Source organism: Microcebus murinus, chromosome 21, assembly GCF_040939455.1.
Source record: "Microcebus murinus isolate Inina chromosome 21, M.murinus_Inina_mat1.0, whole genome shotgun sequence".
Classification (NCBI taxonomy): domain Eukaryota; kingdom Metazoa; phylum Chordata; class Mammalia; order Primates; family Cheirogaleidae; genus Microcebus; species Microcebus murinus.
This window is the reverse complement of record NC_134124.1, coordinates 21,826,663-21,847,261: the sequence shown is the minus strand read 5'-3', so window position 1 is coordinate 21,847,261 and position 20,599 is coordinate 21,826,663. Positions and strand designations below refer to the sequence as shown.

Below are 20,599 nucleotides of genomic sequence, written 5' to 3'. Positions count from 1 at the left end.
ATTTTGATTTTCGACTTACCTGTAACCCCTGTCTCCCTAAAATGTATAAAATCAAACTGTAACCCAGCCACAACGAGTCCACTTGCTCAAGGCTCCTTGGGCTCAAGGCTCTGAGCCACGGTCCTCCAATTTGGCTCAGAATAAATCTCTTTAAAATTATTTTACAGAGTTTGGCTTTTTTCCGTTGACAGCGGTTTAAAATCACTCATGATATTGTCGTGTTGGAGTGGAGTCTTTCAAGCAGACGAAACCAAGAGGAAAGTAGGAAGAACCAAAGGTGCCTCAAAATACTGAAGGTAGGCCATCATGGCTGGCAGGGCAAGAATGGAAGGAGAGATGCTGGAGAGAACAGCAGAATATGTAACACGTAATGGCCTGGGAAAAAATGGCAAAAATATTTTCTGTCTCTTTATTTTATTTATTTATTTATTTATTTTAGCATATTATATGGGTACAAGTGTTAAGGGTACATATATTGCCTATGCCCCCCTCCCCTCTCAAGTAAGAGCTTCAAGCATGTCCATCCCCCAAATGTTGCACATATTACTCATTGTGGTTGTATATACCCATCCCTTCCTTCCCCCTCCCACCCTCCCGACACCCGATAAATGTTACTCCTATATGTCCACTTAGGTGTTGATCCGTTAATACCAATTTGCTGGTGAGTACATGTGGTGCTTGTTTTTCCATTCTTGAGATACTTCACTTAGTAGAATGGGTTCCAGCTGTTTCTAGGAATATATAATAGGTGCTTAAAACGTCTTCCACTCCTTCTTGAGACCTAAAGCCTGCATCCCTGCCTCAGACCAGTGGTTGGGAATGGCAGGGTGAGTCTTTTGTTTATTTGTGCAATAGGAGATGGCCCAGCCCAACCTGGTAAAGGGAGAGGTCATGAGATTGTCTTCAGTGGAAATGGGATGATTAGAATCATCAACCGTAGTTGAATAGCAATTACCTGAAGCTGAGCACTCATCCTTTAAAAGCTCTGTATCTCTGTGAATGTTTAGGAAATTTGGATGTTGAGATGAGAAGATCTATTATTTTTCCTCCTTTGCCAGCAAAGTAAATCTCTTTCCTACTCCCCAGAACACTTGTCCTCATTCTTCTGATTCGGCCTTGTGGACAAGTGTCAAGTTTTTGGTAACAGGGACAGGTTGCGTAAGGCTTTGAGGTCCATGTAAAGAACTTGACTTCTGTCCTTAGAGTAATGGGGAGCCCCTGAAACATTTTAAGTTGGGGAGGGAGTGACTTGACCAGACTTGTACTTTGTAAAGGTCACTGCTGTCACCATGACAAGAAATATTTGGGAAGGTTGTTGTTAATATCTGACTTTATGTCACTTCCTGTCTTTTACCGCAGGATCTATAAAATGAGATTAGAGGGGATGTTTTCAAAGACACTTTCTTTTTAGAAATATCCGTGGGAGGTGGACATGGTGACGCACCACCCAGCCACTCCTTGAATGAAGAACCAGTTGCTGAGAATGTGGCCCACCCACGGACAGCTTTCAGCTGGTAGTGAGTTTGGAAATTGTGTCCACTGCAGAGAACTCTTTCATCTAAGGTGATGCTCTTCTGAGATCCCACATCAAGGACAGAGTGATACAGAGTGTGAAGGTCTGGCCATCTTAGCCCAACATAGGCCAATTCTCAAGGGTTATTCCAACTCCAGAGCTTTCTGCGGGGCTGCATCAAAGCTCAACTTCTCCCTCTGTGTACTCCTACTTTCACCTCCTTCCCTTCCACAGGTGCTGGTCCTAAGGGCACTCCTTAATAAACATCCTTCCTACAAAAACCCATCTCAAAATCTACTTCTTAGAGAATAAAACTTATGACACTGTCTTAGTGTAATATGATAAAGGAGTCACCTCCTTCAAACTCCACTAACCTTGTGAAAAGGGTTGATGGTAGCCAGGAAGGGTATAATGTAGCATCTACAATTTTAAATTGAAATAATTTTGAAATTAAGTACATTTGCTTATTACAAAAATAATGTGTCTACTTTAGAAAATTTAAAATTTAATCAAGAAAATTAAAATTTGCTTGATGTGGGATCTTGGAAGAGCATCACCTTAGATGAAAGAGTTCTCTGCAGTGGACACAATTTCCAAACTCACTACCAGCTGAAAAAAGAGGAAAACAAATATTTCATTGCCTTGATAATTTGCTGCTTACTGCTTCCAGAAAGATGGAGTAGACATATTTTTCCATATTCCTCCTGCTCAGTACAAAAGACCTTGGACCTTGGACGTCATATATAAAAGAAGCATCAGAAGACTTGAAAGGTGGAGAGAAGAAGACAGACCAGCTAGGAACCTCAGGAACTGAGGAACAATGTGGTGGTTAGTTCTCTGTGTGTGTGTGTGTTTCTTCATATATCTCAGACTGGGAGCTGAAGAAGTTGGAAATCCAAAAAAAGAAAAAGTCCCAACAGAAACATGATTTCTCTAGCCAAAGGACCAGGAGAGGGGCAGCCAAGAAACACAGAAAACTTTTCAGCAATAACTACTCTACTCCAGCCAAACACCACAGGAAAAAAATAAATGTGGCCCCACCCTTACCCATGGCAGCAAAAGCTGAGTGACAGTCTACACGAACATCCTCAGGAAGCTGTGACAAGTCCTCCAGCTCCCTCACTGGGTGGTATCAGAGAATGCCGAGTAAGGAGCCAGGATTTTCACTTTCATCCCATAGCTGGTGGAGACCCTGTGGGGAACCGGAAGTCCCACCCTTGCCCAGTTGTCATGGGAAGCCCACCTCTGAAGGCCAAGTGGGGAACCTGGAATTTTCCATGCTCTCCTGGAGTAGCGTCAGAAGAAACCTGCCAAAAGTAGGCTTAAATAAAATCCAGAGTCTCTTAACATAATACTAGAATGTCCAGACTTCAAGTAAAAATCACTTATCATCCCAAGAAATAGGAGGATCTAAAATCAAATGAATATTACAGAACACGTTCTTACATTTGGGAAAAAAAATGAATTACAATAAAATTTTAAAAAAATATTAAAAAAAATAAAAATAAATAAATAAAATAAAATGAAATGAAAAAAAAGACAATCTATAGGTGATGAAGGAAATTACAAATATTTTATCCCAAGGTATATTTCTTTGACATATTTTGAGATGGCTGCCATGAGTCTTACACATAGAAGTAATGCTGCAAAGCTGTCTTTTGGTGGTGCTGGTGGTGGTGGGTCTACATCTGTATAGAATGCAGCCAGGTCTTTCCTTTCCTGATAGAAAAGATTAACTGAGAGTCTGACACCTTTAAAAGTCTGAAAAGAAACATTTAGCATCTATGGCCTCTGAGGGCTGCTACCCTATAAGGTTTGATTTACATAACAAGACCACGTTTGCTAGCTGGTTAAGCCTCTTCTTCCTTCCTACCGAAACCTATTTTTCTGCTCTTAAGGCCCTATTCTTTAAAACCTCTGAACTCATCGAGGAGTTGAATCTTCATTCTGAGGTGTCCGGTGTATAATAAATTGCTATCTTTTCCCTCCCATTAATCTATCTATCTCATGTCAGTGATTTTTCAGCAAACCTTAGAGAGGCAAGAGCTGTTGCCTGCCCCTAAGTGACAACAGCAAGACGACAGAGATGTTAGAATTCTTTGACAAAGATTCTAAAGCATCCATGAAAAAAAGGAATTAGGAATATGCCTGAAACAAATGAAAAAACAGAAATCCCCAGCAAAGAAAAGAAAGCTTCAGCAGACCAGGCATGGTGGCTCACACCTATAATCCTTGCACTCTCGGAGGCCAAGGCGGGGCGGATCACTCAAGGTCAGGAGGTCAAAACCAGCCTGAGCAAGAGCCAGATCCCGTCTCTACTAAAAATAGAAAGAAATTAATTGGCCAACTAAAAATATATAGAAAAAATTAGCTGGGCATGGTGGCGCATGCCTGTAGTCCCAGCTCCTTGGGAGGCTGAGGCAGAAGTATTGCTCCAGCCCAGAAGTCTGAGGTTGCTGTGAGCTGGGCTGACGCCATAGTACTCTAGCCTCAGAAACAGAGCAAGACTCTGTTTCAAAAAAAAGCTATGAAATTTAAAACAATAGAGAAAATAAATGAAACAAAGAGCTAGTCCTTTGAAAGCGTCAATAAAATTGACAAACTTGTAGCAAAATTGACAAAGAAGACACAAATTATCAATATTGCAGATGGAAACCAGAGATATCACCACAGACCTGCGGACAACAAAAGGATAACAAGGAATACTACAAACAACTCTACACACACAAATTTGACAACTTTGGTGAAATGGACTAATTCCTCAAACAACACAGACTACCGCAATTACCCAATATATAGGAAATAGATAATTTGAATGGACCTACAACTAACTATTGAAGACATTGATACCATAATTAAAATTCCCCTAAAAGAAATCTCTGGGTCAAGATGGTTTCAATGGAGAACTGCACTAACTATTTGAAGAAGAATTAACACCAATTCTACATAATCTCTTCTGGAAGGTAGAAGAGAATACTTCTTAATTCATATTATGAAGCTAGTATTATCCTGATACCAAAACCAAAGACAGTATAAAAAAAGAAAATAGACCCAACTCCCTCATGAATATGGATATGCAAATCTTTAACAAAATATTGGCAAATAAAATTCAGTAATTTATAAAAAGAATTACATACCGTGAACAAGTGGATTTTATTCCAGAGATGCAAGACGACAGCCATAGTCCCCAGTAATCAGTATAATCCACCATATTAAGAGGCTACAGAAGAAAAATCACATGATCATATCAATTGATATGGAAAAAGTGTGTGACAAAATTCAAAACCCGTTCATGATAAAAACTCTCACATAGATACAATTAGAGAGAACTTCTTCCATTTGATAAAGAGAATGTACAAAAAAGAAAATACAGCTAACATTATACTTAATGATGAAAGACTGAATGTTTTCCCCCTAAGACCAGGAACTAGGCAAAGGTATCTGCTCCCAGCTCTCTTATTCAACATAGTGCTAGAAGTTTTAGGCAGTGCAATGGGCAAAAAAGTAAAATAAAATGCATACAGATTAGAAAGGAACAAATAAAACTATCCCTATTTGTAGAAAATATGATTGTCTATGTAAATCCCAAGGTATCTACAAAAAAGTTCCTAGGCCGGGCGCGGTGGCTCACGCCTGTAATCCTAGCACTTTGGGAGGCCGAGGCGGGCGGATTGCTCAAGGTCAGGAGTTCGAAACCAGCCTGAGCAAGACCCCGTCTCTACCAAAAATAGAAAGAAATTAATTGACCAACTAAAAATATATATACAAAAAAAAATTAGCCGGGCATGGTGGCGCATGCTTGTAGTCCCAGCTACTCGGGAGGCTGAGGCAGTAGGATCGCTGAGCCCCGGAGATTGAGGTTGCTGTGAGCCAGGCTGACGCCACGGCACTCACTCTAGCCTGGGCAACAAAGTGAGACTCTGTCTCAAAAAAAAAAAAAAAAAAAAGTTCCTAGAACTAATAAATTGAGTTCAGCAAGCTTGCAAGATACAAAATCAATTGTTTCTACATACTAGCAATGAACACATGGGTACCAATATTAAAAATACAACACCATTTACAATTGCTCAAAAAAGAAATATTTATGTGTACATCTAAAAAAACAAAACTTGTTCTGGACTTATATGCTGAAATCTACACAACACTGAGGAATGAAATTAAAGAAGATCTAAGTAAATGGGGAAACAGATAGGGTTCATGGATTGGAAGTTTCAACATAGTAAAAATGTCAGTTTTCCCCAGATTGACATATAGGTTTAACATGATTCCTATAAAAATCTCAGCAAGATATTTTGTAGGTATAAACAAGATTATTCTAAAATGTATAAGGAATGGAAATAGAACAATTGTGAAAGAGAAGAATGAAGAGGGAGGAATCAATCTACTTAACTTCAAGACTAATTCTATAGCTTTAATAGTCAAGGCTGTGTGGAGGATTCAAATAGGTGGGGAGGGTTAAAATAGGTGTCTAAATGGAACACACTAGAGTATCCAGAAATAGATCTATACAAATGCGGATGATAGATCTTTTTTATAAAGGTGCAAAAGGAATTTAATAGAAGAAAGATAGCCCTTTCAACATAGGGTGCTGGAGCAATTGGGCATCCATAAGCAAAACTATAAACCTTGACCTAGTCTTATACCATAGTTTTAAAAAGTGAACCCATTCCCTTTTGCGTCTTCAATTGAAAAAAAAAAGTAAAAAAAGTAGTAAAAAGTGAACTGAAAATTGATCACAGACTTCTTTATTTATTTATTTATTTATTTATTTGAGACAGAGTCTCACTTTGTTGCCCAGGCTAGAGTGAGTACAGACTTCTTTAAATAAAATGTAAAACTATAAAATGTATAGAAAAAATATAGGATATAATCTTTGGGATCTAGTACTAAGAAGAGAAGAGTTCTTAGACTTAACACCAAAAGCATAATGCATAAAGAGAAAAATTGATAAATTAGACTTTATCAAAATAAACAACTTTTGCTTTTTTTTTTTTTTTTTTTGAGACAGAGTCTCACTGGAGTGCCTGGGCTAGGGTGCCATGGCGTCAGCCTAGCTCACAGCAACCTCAAACTCCTGGGCTTAAGCAATCCTGCCTCAGCCTCCCAAGTAGCTGGGACTACAGGCATGCGCCACCATGCCTGGCTAATTTTTTCTGTATATTTTAGTTGGCCAATGAATTTCTTTCTATTTTTAGTAGAGACGGGGTCTCACTCTTGCTGAGGCTGCTCTCGAACTCCTGACCTCAAGCGATCCGCCCACCTTGGCCTCCCAGAGTGCTAGGATTACAGGCGTGAGCCACTGCACCCGGCCACTTTTGCTCTTTACATGACCCTGGTAGAAGAATAAAGACAACCTAAAAACTAAAGAAAATATTTGCAAACCACACATCCCACAAAGGACTAGTATCTAGCCTATATAAAGAAATCTCAAAACAGAACATTAAAAAACCAAACAATCCAATTAGAAAATGGGCAAAAGATATGAAGAGAAATTTTACTGCAGGATACACAGATAGTAAATAAGCCCATGAGAAGATATTCAGCCTCATTAGTCATTACGGAAATGTAAATTAAAACCACAATGAGATAATACCAAATGCCTATCAGAATGATCAATAATAAGATAAAAATAATAACTAGGAACAACACCAAATGCTGATGAGTAAAGTTATACAGTTATTCTGAAAAACAGTTTGATAGTTCCTACAAAACTAAACATGCAGCTATCACAGGTCTCAGCAATTGCACCGCTGGGCATCTAGCCCAGAGAAATGAAGGCTTATATTCACATAAAAACCTGTGCACAAATGTTTATAGAAGCTTTGTAATAGCCATAAACTTGAAACAACACAGATATCATTCAATGGTCAAAAATCCTATGGTACATCCATACCATGGAATACTACTCAGAAAAAAAAAAAAAAGGGACTTGAATATACTACTCATCTATGCAACAATCTAGATGAATCTCCATAGGATTATAATGACTGAGAAAACTACCCCCCATAAGTAACATACTGATTGATTCCATTTATGTAACACTCTTTTTTTAAAATTATTATTATTATTTTAATAGAGACGAGGTTTCACTCTTGCTCAGACTGGTCTCCAACTCCTGAGCTTGAGCAGTCCTCCTGCCTCTGCCTTCCAGAGTGCTAGGATTACAGGCATGAGCTGCTGCACCTGGCTTATATAACATTCTTGAAATGAAGGAATTATAGAAACGGACAACAGATTAGTGGTTGCCAGGAGTTAAGAAGAGGTTGGGGTCAAGAGAGAAGCGGATGTGATATGAAGGGACATCCTGAGGGACTCTTTTATAGACGGTATGTGTCCTGACTGTATTTATGTCAATATCCTGGTTGTGATATCGTATTGAAGTTTTGCAAGATATTATGGTTGAGGTAAACTGGGCAAGGTGTACAAGAGATTTCTGTATTATTTCTTACGAGTCCATCTACAAATACCTCAAATTGAAAATTTTATACAGAAGATATACAGATGGCAGGTAAATTAGCATATGAAAAGATGTTCAACGTCCTGTATCATTTGTAAATCTATAAATACCTCAAATTAAAAAATTTTACTTTACCTGATGTTATTTCATGGACATCGACAAACTGATTTTATATGTTAAAGTTTATATGGAGAGGCAAAAGACCCAGGATAACCAATGCAATACTGGAAGAGAGGAACAAAGTCAGATAACTGACACTACCTGACTTCCAGATTCACACTACAAAGCTATAGTAATTGGGGCAGTGTGGTACTGGAAAAAGAATAGATAAGAATATCAACGAAAGAGATTAGAGAGCCCAGAAATAGAGCCACACAAATATAGTCAACTGATCTTTGACAAAGGAGCAAAGGCAGTTCAATGGAGAAAGGATAGTCTTTTTGACAAATGGTGCTGGAACCAACTAGACATCCACAGCAATAAACTCAATCTAAAGACAGAACTTATACTCTTCACAAAAATTAACACAAAATAGATCATAGACTTAAACATAATGCAAAACTATAAAACTCTTAGAAAATAACATAACAGAAAATCTAGGTGGCCTTGGGTTTGACAATCGGTCTTTAGATACAACACCAAAGGCATGATCTGTTAAAGAAAAAATTGATAAGCTGAAATTCATTAAAATTAAAACAATCTGGGCTAGGCGCGGTGGCTCACTCCTATAATCCTCGAACTCTGGGAGGCTGAGGTAGGAGCATTGCTCTGGCTCAGGAGTTTGAGACCAGCCTGAGCAAGAGCAAGACCCTGTCTCTATTTAAAAAAAAAAAAAAAAAGGAAAAATTAGGAAGGCATTGAGGCATGTGCCTGTAGTTCCAGCTACTGGGGAGGCTAAGGCAGGAGGATAGGTTAAGCCAAGGATTTTGAGGTTGCAGTGAGCTGTGATGATGCTACTGCATTCTACCCAGGTCAACAGAGTGAGACTCTATATCAAAAAAACAAAGAAAAGAAAAGAGAAGAAAAGAAAAACTTGTCTGTTCTGTGAAAGACACTGTCAAGATAATCAGAAGAGGCTATGAGGAATTGCTTTAATTTTTGACACCTCATTTGAAAGCTACATATGCAGTCTGATTATTTTGCAAGTCTGAGTCTTGGGTGAAAAGAAAAGAAGACCAAAAAGAGAAAAAAAAGAGAGAGAAAAATAAAAGAATAAGAAGACCAGCCAAAGTCTAGAAGAAAATATTTGCAAAAGACAAATCTGATAAAAGTCTGCTATCCAAACTACACAAAAAAAATTCTTAAAACTCAACACTAAGAAAATGAATAACATGATTAAAAAATGGGCAAGAGATATGAACAGACGCCTCACTAGAGAAGATATACAGATGGCAAATAAGCATATGAAAAGATGTTCGACATCATATGTCATTAACAAATAGCAACCACAATGAGATGTCAATACATACCTATTAGAATGACTAAAATCCAAAACACTGACAACAACAAATGCTGTTGAGGATACGAAGCAACAGGAACTCTCATTCATTGCTGATGGGAATGCAAAATGGTACAGCCACTTTGGAAGACAGTTTGGTAGTTTCCTACAAAAACTAAACATACGCTTACCATATGATCCAACAATCATATTCCTTGGTATTTACCCAAATGAGTTGAAAACTTATGTCCACACAAAAACTTACACATGGATGCTTAGGGCAGTTTTATTCACAATTGCCAAAACTGAGAAGCAATCAAGATGTCCTTCAGTAGGTGAATGGGTAAACTGTGATATATCCAACAGAATATTATTAAGTGACAAAAAGAAATGAGTTATGAAGCCACACACAAAAAATGGAGAAATCTTAAAGGTATATTACTAAGTGAAAAAAAGCCAATCAGAAAAGGCTATTTACTATATGATTCTGGATGGAAATAAGAAGACAATAAAAAGATCAGTGATTGCCAGGTTTGGAGGGAAGGAGGGATGACTTCCCTAGGACACGGGAGATTTTTAGGGCAGTGAAACAATTCTATGTGGTACTACAATGGTGGATACATGTCATTATATATTTGTCAAAACTCACAGAATGCACAACACCAAGAGTGAACCCTAGTGTGAGCTTTAGGTTGTAATGATGTGTCAACGTTGGCCCAATATCAAATGCACCACTCTGGTGTGAGGTTGATGGTGGGGGTGGGTAGGATGTTGATGGGATGGTGTGAGTATGTGTGAGGAGGAGCTATATGGGAATTGCATTTGTCATTCAATTTTGCTGTTAATCTAAAATTGTTCTAAAAAATAAAGTCTATTTACAAAGTAGACTGGTTATGTAATTGCAGAACATTTTTTTTCAGCCCTTGGGAAGAAAAGGTTTTCCCCCCATTGGACATGCCTCTTCAAATGCTCTTTGAAATCTGTGAGATTGCTATCTCTAATTTGCATATAATAAACAATACATATAGGGCGATGCTAATAGAGCTAATCAATGTCAGATCGCAAAGAAATTTGGAGATCACCTGATTCAGTGTTTATCAAACTTTTGGTACATCTTGTTCTTTTTTTTTTCATTTTTTTATTTATAATTTTTTATTTTCTTTTCCCCCCCCCCCCTCATACTATTTCTGGACTGAAGGTATATCTTGTTCTTTAAAAAAATTTTTTAAATATTAAATCTTAAGTGAAACCTAGTAATGAGTAAATCTTAAGTAAACCTAGAGATGAAAGTGAGGGTGCTTTGGTTGAAAGGGGGACAGGGTGAGCAGCCTGAAAGCCCACCAGCTTGGCTCAGCTCTTATCCCCTTGGATAATCTCTGCTCTTATCCATTCTGATCCACCCTGATTGAATTGGAGGGTTTCTCAGCCCAGGTTAACACATGCTGAAGGGCAAATTGGAATTCAGATGCCAGAGTTGGTAGGAGACAAAGGCAAGAGGACTTATAAGGAAGACAGAAAATCCTGTACAACTCACAGACTGGAGTCTGTATGGGATAAAGAAACCCGTAGAGGTCTGAATTCATAATATCTGCCTCTGTCAAAGGCCCAAGGTTCTAAGAGAAATTCATCTTGGACCTAAAGCAGGGTGGAACCAAGTAGGTAAAGATTTTCTCAGATAACTGCAGAAAAGTAGCACCTGGGCTTGCAATCAGTTGTGCCACTGTATCTACAGATTCTAGGACAGTAGCTGGCATTTAGTAGGTGAGCAATAAATATTGGATGAAGGAATGAATTTTTAGAAAATGAACGCATTATTAAACTCTAAAAATCTGTCTAAGAGGACATTGCCACACAGTCCTTCAGGAAAATAATTCTGGTCTTTGAATGTTAGAGTTGCATGGGAGAGCCTTTCCTCTTTAAATGGTGGTATGTGAACTACTAATTCGGTGATATGTACACCGAAAGCCCAGATTTCGCCACTATATACTATATACATGTAATGAAATTCAACTTGTACTCCCTAAATATTGTAAAATTTCAAAAAGGAAAATAAAATAAAATAACAGACCAGGTGCAGTCGCTCATGCCTGTAACCCCAGCACTTTGGGAGGCTGAGGTGGGAGGATCACTTGAGGCCCAGAGTTTGAAACAAGCCTGAGCAACATAGCAAGACCCCATCTCTACAAAAAATAAAAAATAAACAAAAAATAAAAATTTTTTATTTATGGGCATGGGGGTGCTTGCCTGGGGGGGCTGAGGTGGGATGATCACTTGAGCCCAGGCACTTAAGGTTACAGTGAGCTATGATCACACCACTGTACTCTTTCCTAGGCAACAGAGCAAAACTGCATATTTAAAAAAAAAAAAAATTGTATTTTTTCCCTCATGGATTTTGGGCTTAATTTTTATTTTTAAAACATTGCATTCACTTATTCTTTATCTTGATTACCAAGTTTTGCTACTCCCTTAATTTTGCACCTGGAGGCATGTGTTTTGCACACCTCCCCTTACTCTTGGTCCTGATGTGAAATTATACTGAAAGCAGGTAGCTCATATTTGTACATACTTGCCATTCAGAAAACATGCAGTTTTTTTTCTTCTTCTTTTATTTATTTATTTATTTTGAGACAGATTCTCACGCTGTTGCCAAGGCTAGAGTGCCGTGGCATCAACCTAGCTCACAGCAACCTCAAACTTCTGGGCTCAAGCCATCCTACTGCCTCAGCCTCCCAAGTAGCTGGGACTACAGACATGTGCCACCATGCCTGGCTAATTTTTTTTTTCTATATATTTTTAGTTGGCCAATTAATTTCCTTCAATTTTTAGTAGAGACAGGCGTCTCACTCTTGTTCAGGCTGGTTTCGAACTCCTTGAGCGATCCTCTCGCCTTGGCCTCCCAGAGTGCTAGGATTACAGGCGTGAGCCACCACACCTGGCCTTTATTTTGCTTTTGTTCAATGATCATCTTCCAACAAAAATGTATTCAGTGTAGGGTATGTGTGAGGCAATGCTGGGGATCATCAGAGCTGATGCTCACGTAAGTCAGGAACTTAAATAACTACAGCCATAGAAATAAAGGAGGTGCATAACTACAATTTAAGGTAGAGAAGTGCTATAAGAAGTAAAGAGGCTCTGAATGAATGTAGAGGTAACTTTTATTTGGGTGAACTTGGAGAAACTTTTGGACCTTAAAGAGGACCCTTAAATGGGTTGAATATAGCCCATAACCTTTTGGGAGTGTATAGAAAATCAATCAACCTACCAATAAAATGGGTAGGTTTTTGTGAGGATTCAAAAAACAGATATGACAATGGCACAGATATGTTAAATTCCACATAATAATGTCAATGTAGACTTTAACAGCTACAACAAATAATTCAAAAGGGCTTACTGTCCTTTTTGTAGGATTCTAAATCCATTTTAAATTCCTCAGCCTGCAAGAGATAACTGATAATGTCCCTTAGTGAGACCCCCATATGTGGGACACAAATCCTTCTGTTATGAAAGTTTAAGCTGGGGATCATTCCTAAATGCCAGGGTTACTTCTGCCCTCTGGTGGTAAGAAAAAATATTGCTGGGAAAGCAAACCACAAGCACCCTCCCCTCCCATCTGCTGTACAAAGATCTGGGTGGTCGAGATTGCTGTTAGTGATAAGGTCATTAGTATTCATGAAGCAACGGCAGCAATAACAAAGAACGGTGATTAAAAATTGAAACTCTACTGCAGACTGAAGGAAAAATGCATTAGTGATGACTCACACTCAAAATCCATTGCTTAAACAATATACAGTACATGAGCAGATAAAAATCACATGACAGGAAGAAGCAGGGGCTAGAGATAAAAAACTTTTATTTGTTATCTTCCAGTTCTTCTGCCTAGACTGATCAACAAGCCACAAAGTACAAAGTAATTGACTGACAGGAGCTGAGAGATTATTTACAAACCTGTCTACCAATGACAGAGGCAGTAAGACCAATAGACCCAATTGGGTGCTGGAGCAATTGGACTTCCATATGCAAAAATAAATAAATAAAAGGAATCTCCACCCTTAGCTGCACCATATACAAAAATTAACTCAGAAGGATCATAGACCTAAGTGTAAAACTGAAAAGTAAAATTTACAGAATAAAAAAGAGGAACAATCTTTGTAATCTTGGGTTAGGCAAAGATTCTTTGTAGGACACAAAAAGTATAAGCCATAAGAGAAAACAGTTGATAAACAGGACTTCATCAAAATGAGAACCTCTGCTCTTTGAAAGACTCTTTTAAGAAAATGAAAAGATTAGCCATAGACTGGGTGAAAATATTTACAAAACACATATTCTGATAAAGGACTTATATTCAGAGTCTGTGTGTGTGTATGTGTGTATATATGTATATATACACTTACAACTCAACAGAAAAAAAACCAACAAGCCAATTAAAAAAATGGGTACAATTTTGAACAGACAATTCACCAAAGAAAAGATACATATGGCAAATAAATACATGAAAGATATATAACACTAAGGAAATGCAAATTAAAATCCCTATACAGCTATTAGAATGGCAAAAAGTGAAAATAAAAAGGACAATATCAAGTGCAGATTGAGGGTGCAACTATTAAACTCATAGATTGCTGGAAAAATAATATAGTCTCTTTAGAAAACTGCTTGGCAGTTTCTCATATAAACATACAATTACAGGCCGGGCATGGTGGCGGACACCTATAATCCTATAATCTGGGAAGCTGAGGTAGGAGGATTGCTGGAGCTCAGGAATTAGAAACCAGCCTGAGCAAGAGCGAAACTCTGTCTCTATTGAAAAAAAAAGTCACATTATTGGCCAGCTCACGCCTTTAATCCTAGCACTCTGGAAGGCAGAGGTGTGCACATCGCTTAAGGTCAGGAGTTCGAGACCAGCTCTGAGCAACAGCGAGACCCCGTCTCTACTAAAAATAGAAACAAATTAATTGGCCAACTAAAAATATATAGAAAAAATTAGCCGGGCATGGTGGCATATACCTGTAGTCCCAGCTACGAGGTGGGGGGCTGAGGCAGAAGGATCCCTTGAGCCCAGGAGTTTAAGGTTGCTGTGAGCTAGACTGACACCACGGCACTCTAGCTCGGGCAACAAAGTGAGACTCTGTCTCAAAAAAACCAAAAACAAAAACAAAAAAACTATATAAATGTGGTAGTTACCATTCTTCAACGAATAAATTGATTTGTGTGTGTGTTTGGGGGTTAGATGGGGGGAAAGAACCTATAGATTAAAAGGTAATTAAAAGACACATCAGCCAGTCTGAAAGGATGGACCTTATTTGGAACCTGAGAGTATCAGAATTCAAATACTGACATAACATTTGATGATTTTAAATAAGTATTAATTTGTTTTTAAGTGAGACAATAATTTGTGGTTATGCAAAAAAATTGAGCTTTTAATTTTTAAAGAAGCATGCTGAAATATTTGGAAACGAAGTGATGTCTGTGGATAGATAATTGTTGAAATTGGGTGAATATACTGTTCTCTCTACTTTTGAATATGCTTGGAATTTTCCATAAGTTTTAAAAAATGAAATTAAGGCTTATTTTAAAAGTAGTAAAGGTGAGAACTTTTACCAGAATTACAATCTTTTTTTTAATGTGTAACATGTTCTTTGTAAGACTCCCATGAATTCAGAAATTTATGACACTACTTATGAAAATAACCTCCAAAAGAAACCTTTATGTCTAATGTTTTTAAACTTGGTAATTTGTTGCCTGGATATCTTGTAAAAGACGTTCTGAATTCCTAAATGAAAATAAAAGTGAATGGATGGGAAGAAATAGAGATTCAGAATATTATTATTATTATTATTATTATTATTATTTTACCCACAGTACTTTGGCATGGATAGAATATTATTGATCTTCAATCATGCTCACAAATATTTCCAAGTTTAAAAAATATATATATCTACCTGCTGCTTTGCTTCAAAAGAAAAAAACAATGTCATTTTTTAAACGTTATTTGGGGTTAGAGTTCATATAATTTTTAAAAATACCTGCTTATCTGTATTTTTGAATTTTTATGTAAGAACATACGGGTATCTTGTTTAGTTGTATGAATTAAATTTTAAAAAGATTTTTTTAAAAAATGAAAGAAAAAGAAAAGGAACGTAGCCACCAACTGCTACTTTCACTGATTGAAAGTGCAGACACACAGCAAAATCGACCACCAAAAGTGAACGTAAGGGGGCGGGGCGGAGAACCGACGCAGGCGCAATAGCGAGGGATCGTCGGAGGCGGGACTACGACCTCAGTTAAAGGACAGTTGTAGCAGCCAATCAGAGGCAGGGGCGGTAGCTATATTCTGGAGCGGGCGAACGGAAGCTGGTTTCGGCCTCAGTGGTGAAGGCGGCTGGCTGCGTAAAGCTAGCGCTGAGGTGAGTGGGCGGCGACGTCTTGGGGCTCTGGCCTGCTTGCGTTTTTCCTTCTCGACCCCGCGGCTTCCTCTGCGCTGGGCTGGGAAAGGGGGAGGCCTGGCGAAGAGCGGCGTCGGAAGGCGTTCGCCGGCCGTCACCTCCCGCGTCTCCCGGAGAGCGCGGCCTCCCCGGCCGCCGGTGGAGGCCTCGGGGTGCCCGGCCGGCCGGCTGAGGGGCCCTCGGCGCGGGAGGCCCGGGGCTCCCTGCGTGGGGAACGGCTAGCTAGCCGGACTGGAGGGGCGGAGGCCCGGGGTCTGGTCCCCGCGCCGCTGGTCTTCTGAGCTGTGTGGCTTTGCGACACATTCGCCCTCGCTGGCCCTTTGTGTGATGAAAATAACCATCCCTGCCCGCCATCCTTTTGGTAGCAGTTGTGAAATCAGCTGGGTTCATTTGCGAGGGGGCAGGGCGGATACATCCTAAGCCAAATCGGCGGACTCATCTGAAGAGGTGTTCAAAGCGACGTTCGGGGGGGCCGCATTCACAGTAGACAAAATGAATGGGATCTCTGGGGGTGGCGCCCTGAAATACCTTTATTTTGGTGAGACTCTCCCACTCCCCGATAGAGCAAGCACTGGAAGGTGGGTCTTTCCCCACATTCTCTTGGGCAGTGTTGGCCTAGCACCTAAGGGAATTATGCAGTGGTCATGATGGTAGCTTCTGCTGTAAGAGCATGGTGGGTGGGAGCTCTCCACCCCAGGAAGCTTCCTGGGGTGCCAGAGCAGCTAAGCGCATCCTGCTGAAATTGGGATGAGCAGAACTCTGAAGAAACAGAGGAATGTCACTTCTGCTGGCATGCAGAGCCTACCACATAGGAATGGTTCTAATATTTGTTGGATGATGGAATATTTGAAATCTTGTTAGATCGCTTGATGAAAAAAGTTCTAAGGCACACCAACATGAAAGTTTAGATAGAGGCCGGGCGCAGTGGCTCACGCCTGTAATCCTAGCACTCTGGGAGGCTGAGGCGGGTGGATCGCTCAAGGTCAGGAGTTTGAAACCAGCCTGAGCAAGAGCGAGACCGCCCCCCCCCTACTAAAAATACAAAGAAATTAATTGGCCAACTAAAAATATATAGAAAAAATTAGCAGGGTATGGTGGCGCATGCCTGTAGTCTCAGCTACTTGGGAGGCTGAGGCAGAAGATCCCTTGAGCCCAGGAGTTGGAGGTTGCTGTGAGCTAGGCTGACGCCATGGCACTCTAGCTTGGGCAACAGATTGAGACTGTCTCAAAAAAAAAAAAAAAATTAAAAAGTTTAAATAGAAAAAGAGAGGCAGAGACAATAAAAGAGACTGAAAGGGAGTGTCCAGGGAGGAAGGAAGAAAACATGAATGTCAGAGTCACAAATTAAGGGAGTAGGGTGTGTGTGTGTTGAGGAGGAAAAAGTCTGATGGGGTTAAGATGAATGTGATTGAATTAAGTCATGTGATTCTTAATGGCTCTGAGCAGTTTTACTGGAGTTGAAGTCAGATTTGGAAATGACAAAAATGAATATACGGAGGCTGGTAAAGCAGTGAATTGTAGGTTGGTACAGTCACAGTAGTTCATATTGTCTGTGATTACTTCATCATCCTATGCACCACTGTAGCTTAGTGGAAACTTGGGGTTGCCTTACAGCTGCCCTCAGTACCTCTCAAATTCTCTATATAGTACGACTTCTAGTATGTTACTTGCCCCACCTGATGTTGAAGGGTCTTACATCTTGAAACTCTGATAATATCACTCTGAAAGAGCACTAGTGAATCTTCTCATTGGATAATATACCTAGACTTAAAATGGAGTAAATTGAGATTATTGTGGCCATAGAAGATACTGAGCTTGACTTTGGGTTTGAAATTTGTGTAATAGATGTAGAAAAGTTATAAATACCTTTTGTAACTATAAAGTTATAGAGTACACAGTGACAAAAGGGTATGGAATTGGATTATTTCATCTAGGAACCTTGGATAATACCAGGTGTCTGGAATTTATAAAGTGAAAGTGATTGTGACATGAGATTGGGAGACAGCACATGAGTTTGGCTAGAGAAGGGTAGAGAAATGGGCCATAACTGATGAAGGATGTGGAATCCAGAAGATTTTCTTTATAGATGAAAATATGCTGCAGCATATTGTTTATGCTGATGAAAGTATTAAGAAGAGAAGGCAAAGTATGTGGATGGTTGAGAATATAATGCCTAATTATAAAAGAATGGCACATTTTTAGGAACTAAGGAGATTATCTTGTCCAGGGCCTCAGACTGCCAGAAGAAAAGGAAGAAAATATTCTGTCTGTAGTCATTTAATGTAACAGGTTTGTTTTGTAACTCTACTCTAAATCTTTTGTCTGTTTCTGTAGGTTCTTCATCTTCCACAATGGGTGAACCACAGCAAGTGAGTGCACTTCCGCCACCTCCAATGCAGTACATCAAGGAATATACAGATGAAAACATTCAGGAAGGTTTAGCTCCCAAGCCTCCCCCTCCAATAAAAGACAGTTATATGATGTTTGGCAACCAGTTCCAATGTGATGATCTTATCATCCGCCCTTTGGAAAGTCAGGGCATTGAACGGCTTCATCCTATGCAGTTTGATCACAAGAAAGAACTGAGAAAACTCAATATGTCTATCCTTATTAATTTCTTGGATCTTTTAGATATATTGATAAGGAGCCCTGGGAGTATAAAACGAGAAGAGAAACTAGAAGATCTTAAGCTGCTTTTTGTACATGTGCATCATCTTATAAATGAATACCGACCCCACCAAGCAAGGGAGACCTTGAGAGTCATGATGGAGGTCCAGAAACGTCAGCGGCTTGAAACAGCTGAGAGGTTTCAGAAGCACCTGGAACGAGTAATTGAGATGATTCAAAATTGCTTGGCTTCTTTGCCTGATGATTTGCCCCATTCAGAAGCAGGGATGAGAGTAAAAACTGAACCCATGGATGCTGATGATAGCAACAATTGTACTGGACAGAATGAACAACACAGAGAAAATTCAGGTCATAGGAGAGACCAGATTATAGAGAAAGATGCTGCCTTGTGTGTTCTAATTGATGAAATGAATGAAAGACCATGAAGGATGTCTCTTTCCTCTTGTCTTTTTTTCTTTTTAGTACATAGCTCATATGTATTAAAAGTTATATATTATTAAAAGTTAAAAATTAATTTTTTGGACAGTCTTAAGAGAGGTATAACTAAAAATGTAAATGGCTTTAATCTTTACTCTCCAACTTCTTCAATTATGAGATGTCATAGGCAGTAATTTTGGTGTATAACAAGCATGGCAAATGAGTACTACTACATTAAGAGTAATCACTTTACAAAGCAAAGTATGTATGTGCTGCTATTGTGTGAGACACTCCTATTTTTTGGAGTTGCAGTAAAACTTTGAAGATAACCTCAATAATGGCAAGCCTTCATTCTTGAAAAGGAAATTTATCATTTGCTTTAAGAATGATAAATAAAGGAGAGCAAAATGTAAATGTGAAACTATGAAATCTTTAGACTTTATTAAAAATTTTGCTTAAGCTCCAAGAAGCAGTGTAACATGTTAATAGTGAAGAACCCAGTAGAGTTGTGAAACAGGAACTTTATTTTTCTTCATGACTGCTCCTGTAAACCCTCTATCTCAGCTTCTTCTCCCTGTACTGGATAGAATCATACAGGCTAGTCCCCTAAGTTGTTTTTTTCCCAGTCACTCAGGTAATAAGTTCTTTGGTCATTTTCAGTTACAAACACTCATTTTAGTAATTAAGATATCTATGTCATTAGCTACACATTTTGTGTGTGTGTGTGAGCAGCGCTAGGTCATAGATAACCAGGTCCACCCATGTTTTGTCTTTCCACAATGTCAGACTTCCGTTGATGCTATTTCAACCATAAAAGTCATGAGTTACGTGGAGTTCCCAAGGATAGAGTCTCCTTAGTACCGCCTGTTCAATTGGTAATCAGAGCCGCTAACATACAGGTTCCAGCCACTTCACAAGTTGGGCAGTATTGCAAACCATACATAGTAGTATACGTAACATATAAAGTTATAGATTAAAGTTTATGTATTAAAGTAACAACATCAAAAGAGAGAAAGGGGATAGGAAAGGGGCTTACTGAACAAGTCCACTGAAAGTGACATGGACAAGAAGGTCCTGGGCTGATCCTGTTGATCGTCAGTGAAGCTGCCAGTGTCTTGCAAGGGAGAGTCTGATTTTGGCAGAGCCTTTTGGGGTGGATACCTAGTGGCTAATGACCAGGGACAGCAAGGCTATCGCCATAGAGACAACCCTACACATTTCCTTTAAAGCTAAGCTCAGACTTGCTGAAGGCTGGAAACTTACAATGGGAAAGGGTGTGATGGCAGGGATAGATAGGTCTATCAAAGATTCTTGCTCCCCTTTGAGACATGCTGCTGAGATATAGATGACCAGCCAGGGACTACATTTTCCTGCTCCCCTTGCTTCTATGTAAGGCTGTGCGACTAAATTCTGGGCAGTGAGATACGTGTGTGGTAATCTAGGTCTGCCCCATGAACATTTCTTGGATGATCCTCCATTCTCTTCCCATTTGTTGGTTGGATGGCCATACCTAGGATAACTTTGGAAGCCACTCAAGATGGCAGAAATTGTCAATTTGGGTCTTCAAATGACTGAGGATTAAGTCCTCCTTTCATTGACTTCCCTCTCCCCCCACTAATTTGACTTTATGTGAGCACTTTCTTCTCCCTTCCCCCCACCACCCTCTCTCCCCAAGGTGTTGGTGGAGAGTTGGCCCTGTATCT

The 20,599-nt window shown here is 39.4% G+C and overlaps 1 protein-coding gene and 1 non-coding gene across 3 annotated transcripts in view; both read left to right on the top strand.

Moving 5' to 3' along the window:
* The window catches only part of MED7 (mediator complex subunit 7), a 315,410-nt gene extending 296,093 nt beyond the window's left edge, over nucleotides 1–19,317 (top strand). The window contains exons 2-3 of one of the 2 annotated variants that reach the window (XM_012781587.3): nucleotides 15,762–15,812; nucleotides 18,186–19,317. In XM_012781587.3, coding sequence (XP_012637041.1) covers nucleotides 18,203–18,904 — 702 coding nt within the window. In that variant the 5' untranslated portion in view covers nucleotides 15,762–15,812; nucleotides 18,186–18,202 and the 3' untranslated portion in view covers nucleotides 18,905–19,317. Of the gene's footprint in view, nucleotides 1–15,761; nucleotides 15,813–16,016; nucleotides 16,430–18,185 lie in introns of those variants that run through there. The other variant, XM_012781588.3, reaches the window with a different exon arrangement.
* LOC142863436 (small nucleolar RNA SNORD60) lies at nucleotides 9,044–9,126 on the top strand. Its single transcript, XR_012914202.1, has one exon. It is a non-coding gene; the product is annotated as a small nucleolar RNA SNORD60 (small nucleolar RNA).
* Nucleotides 19,318–20,599: the final 1,282 nt, after the last annotated feature.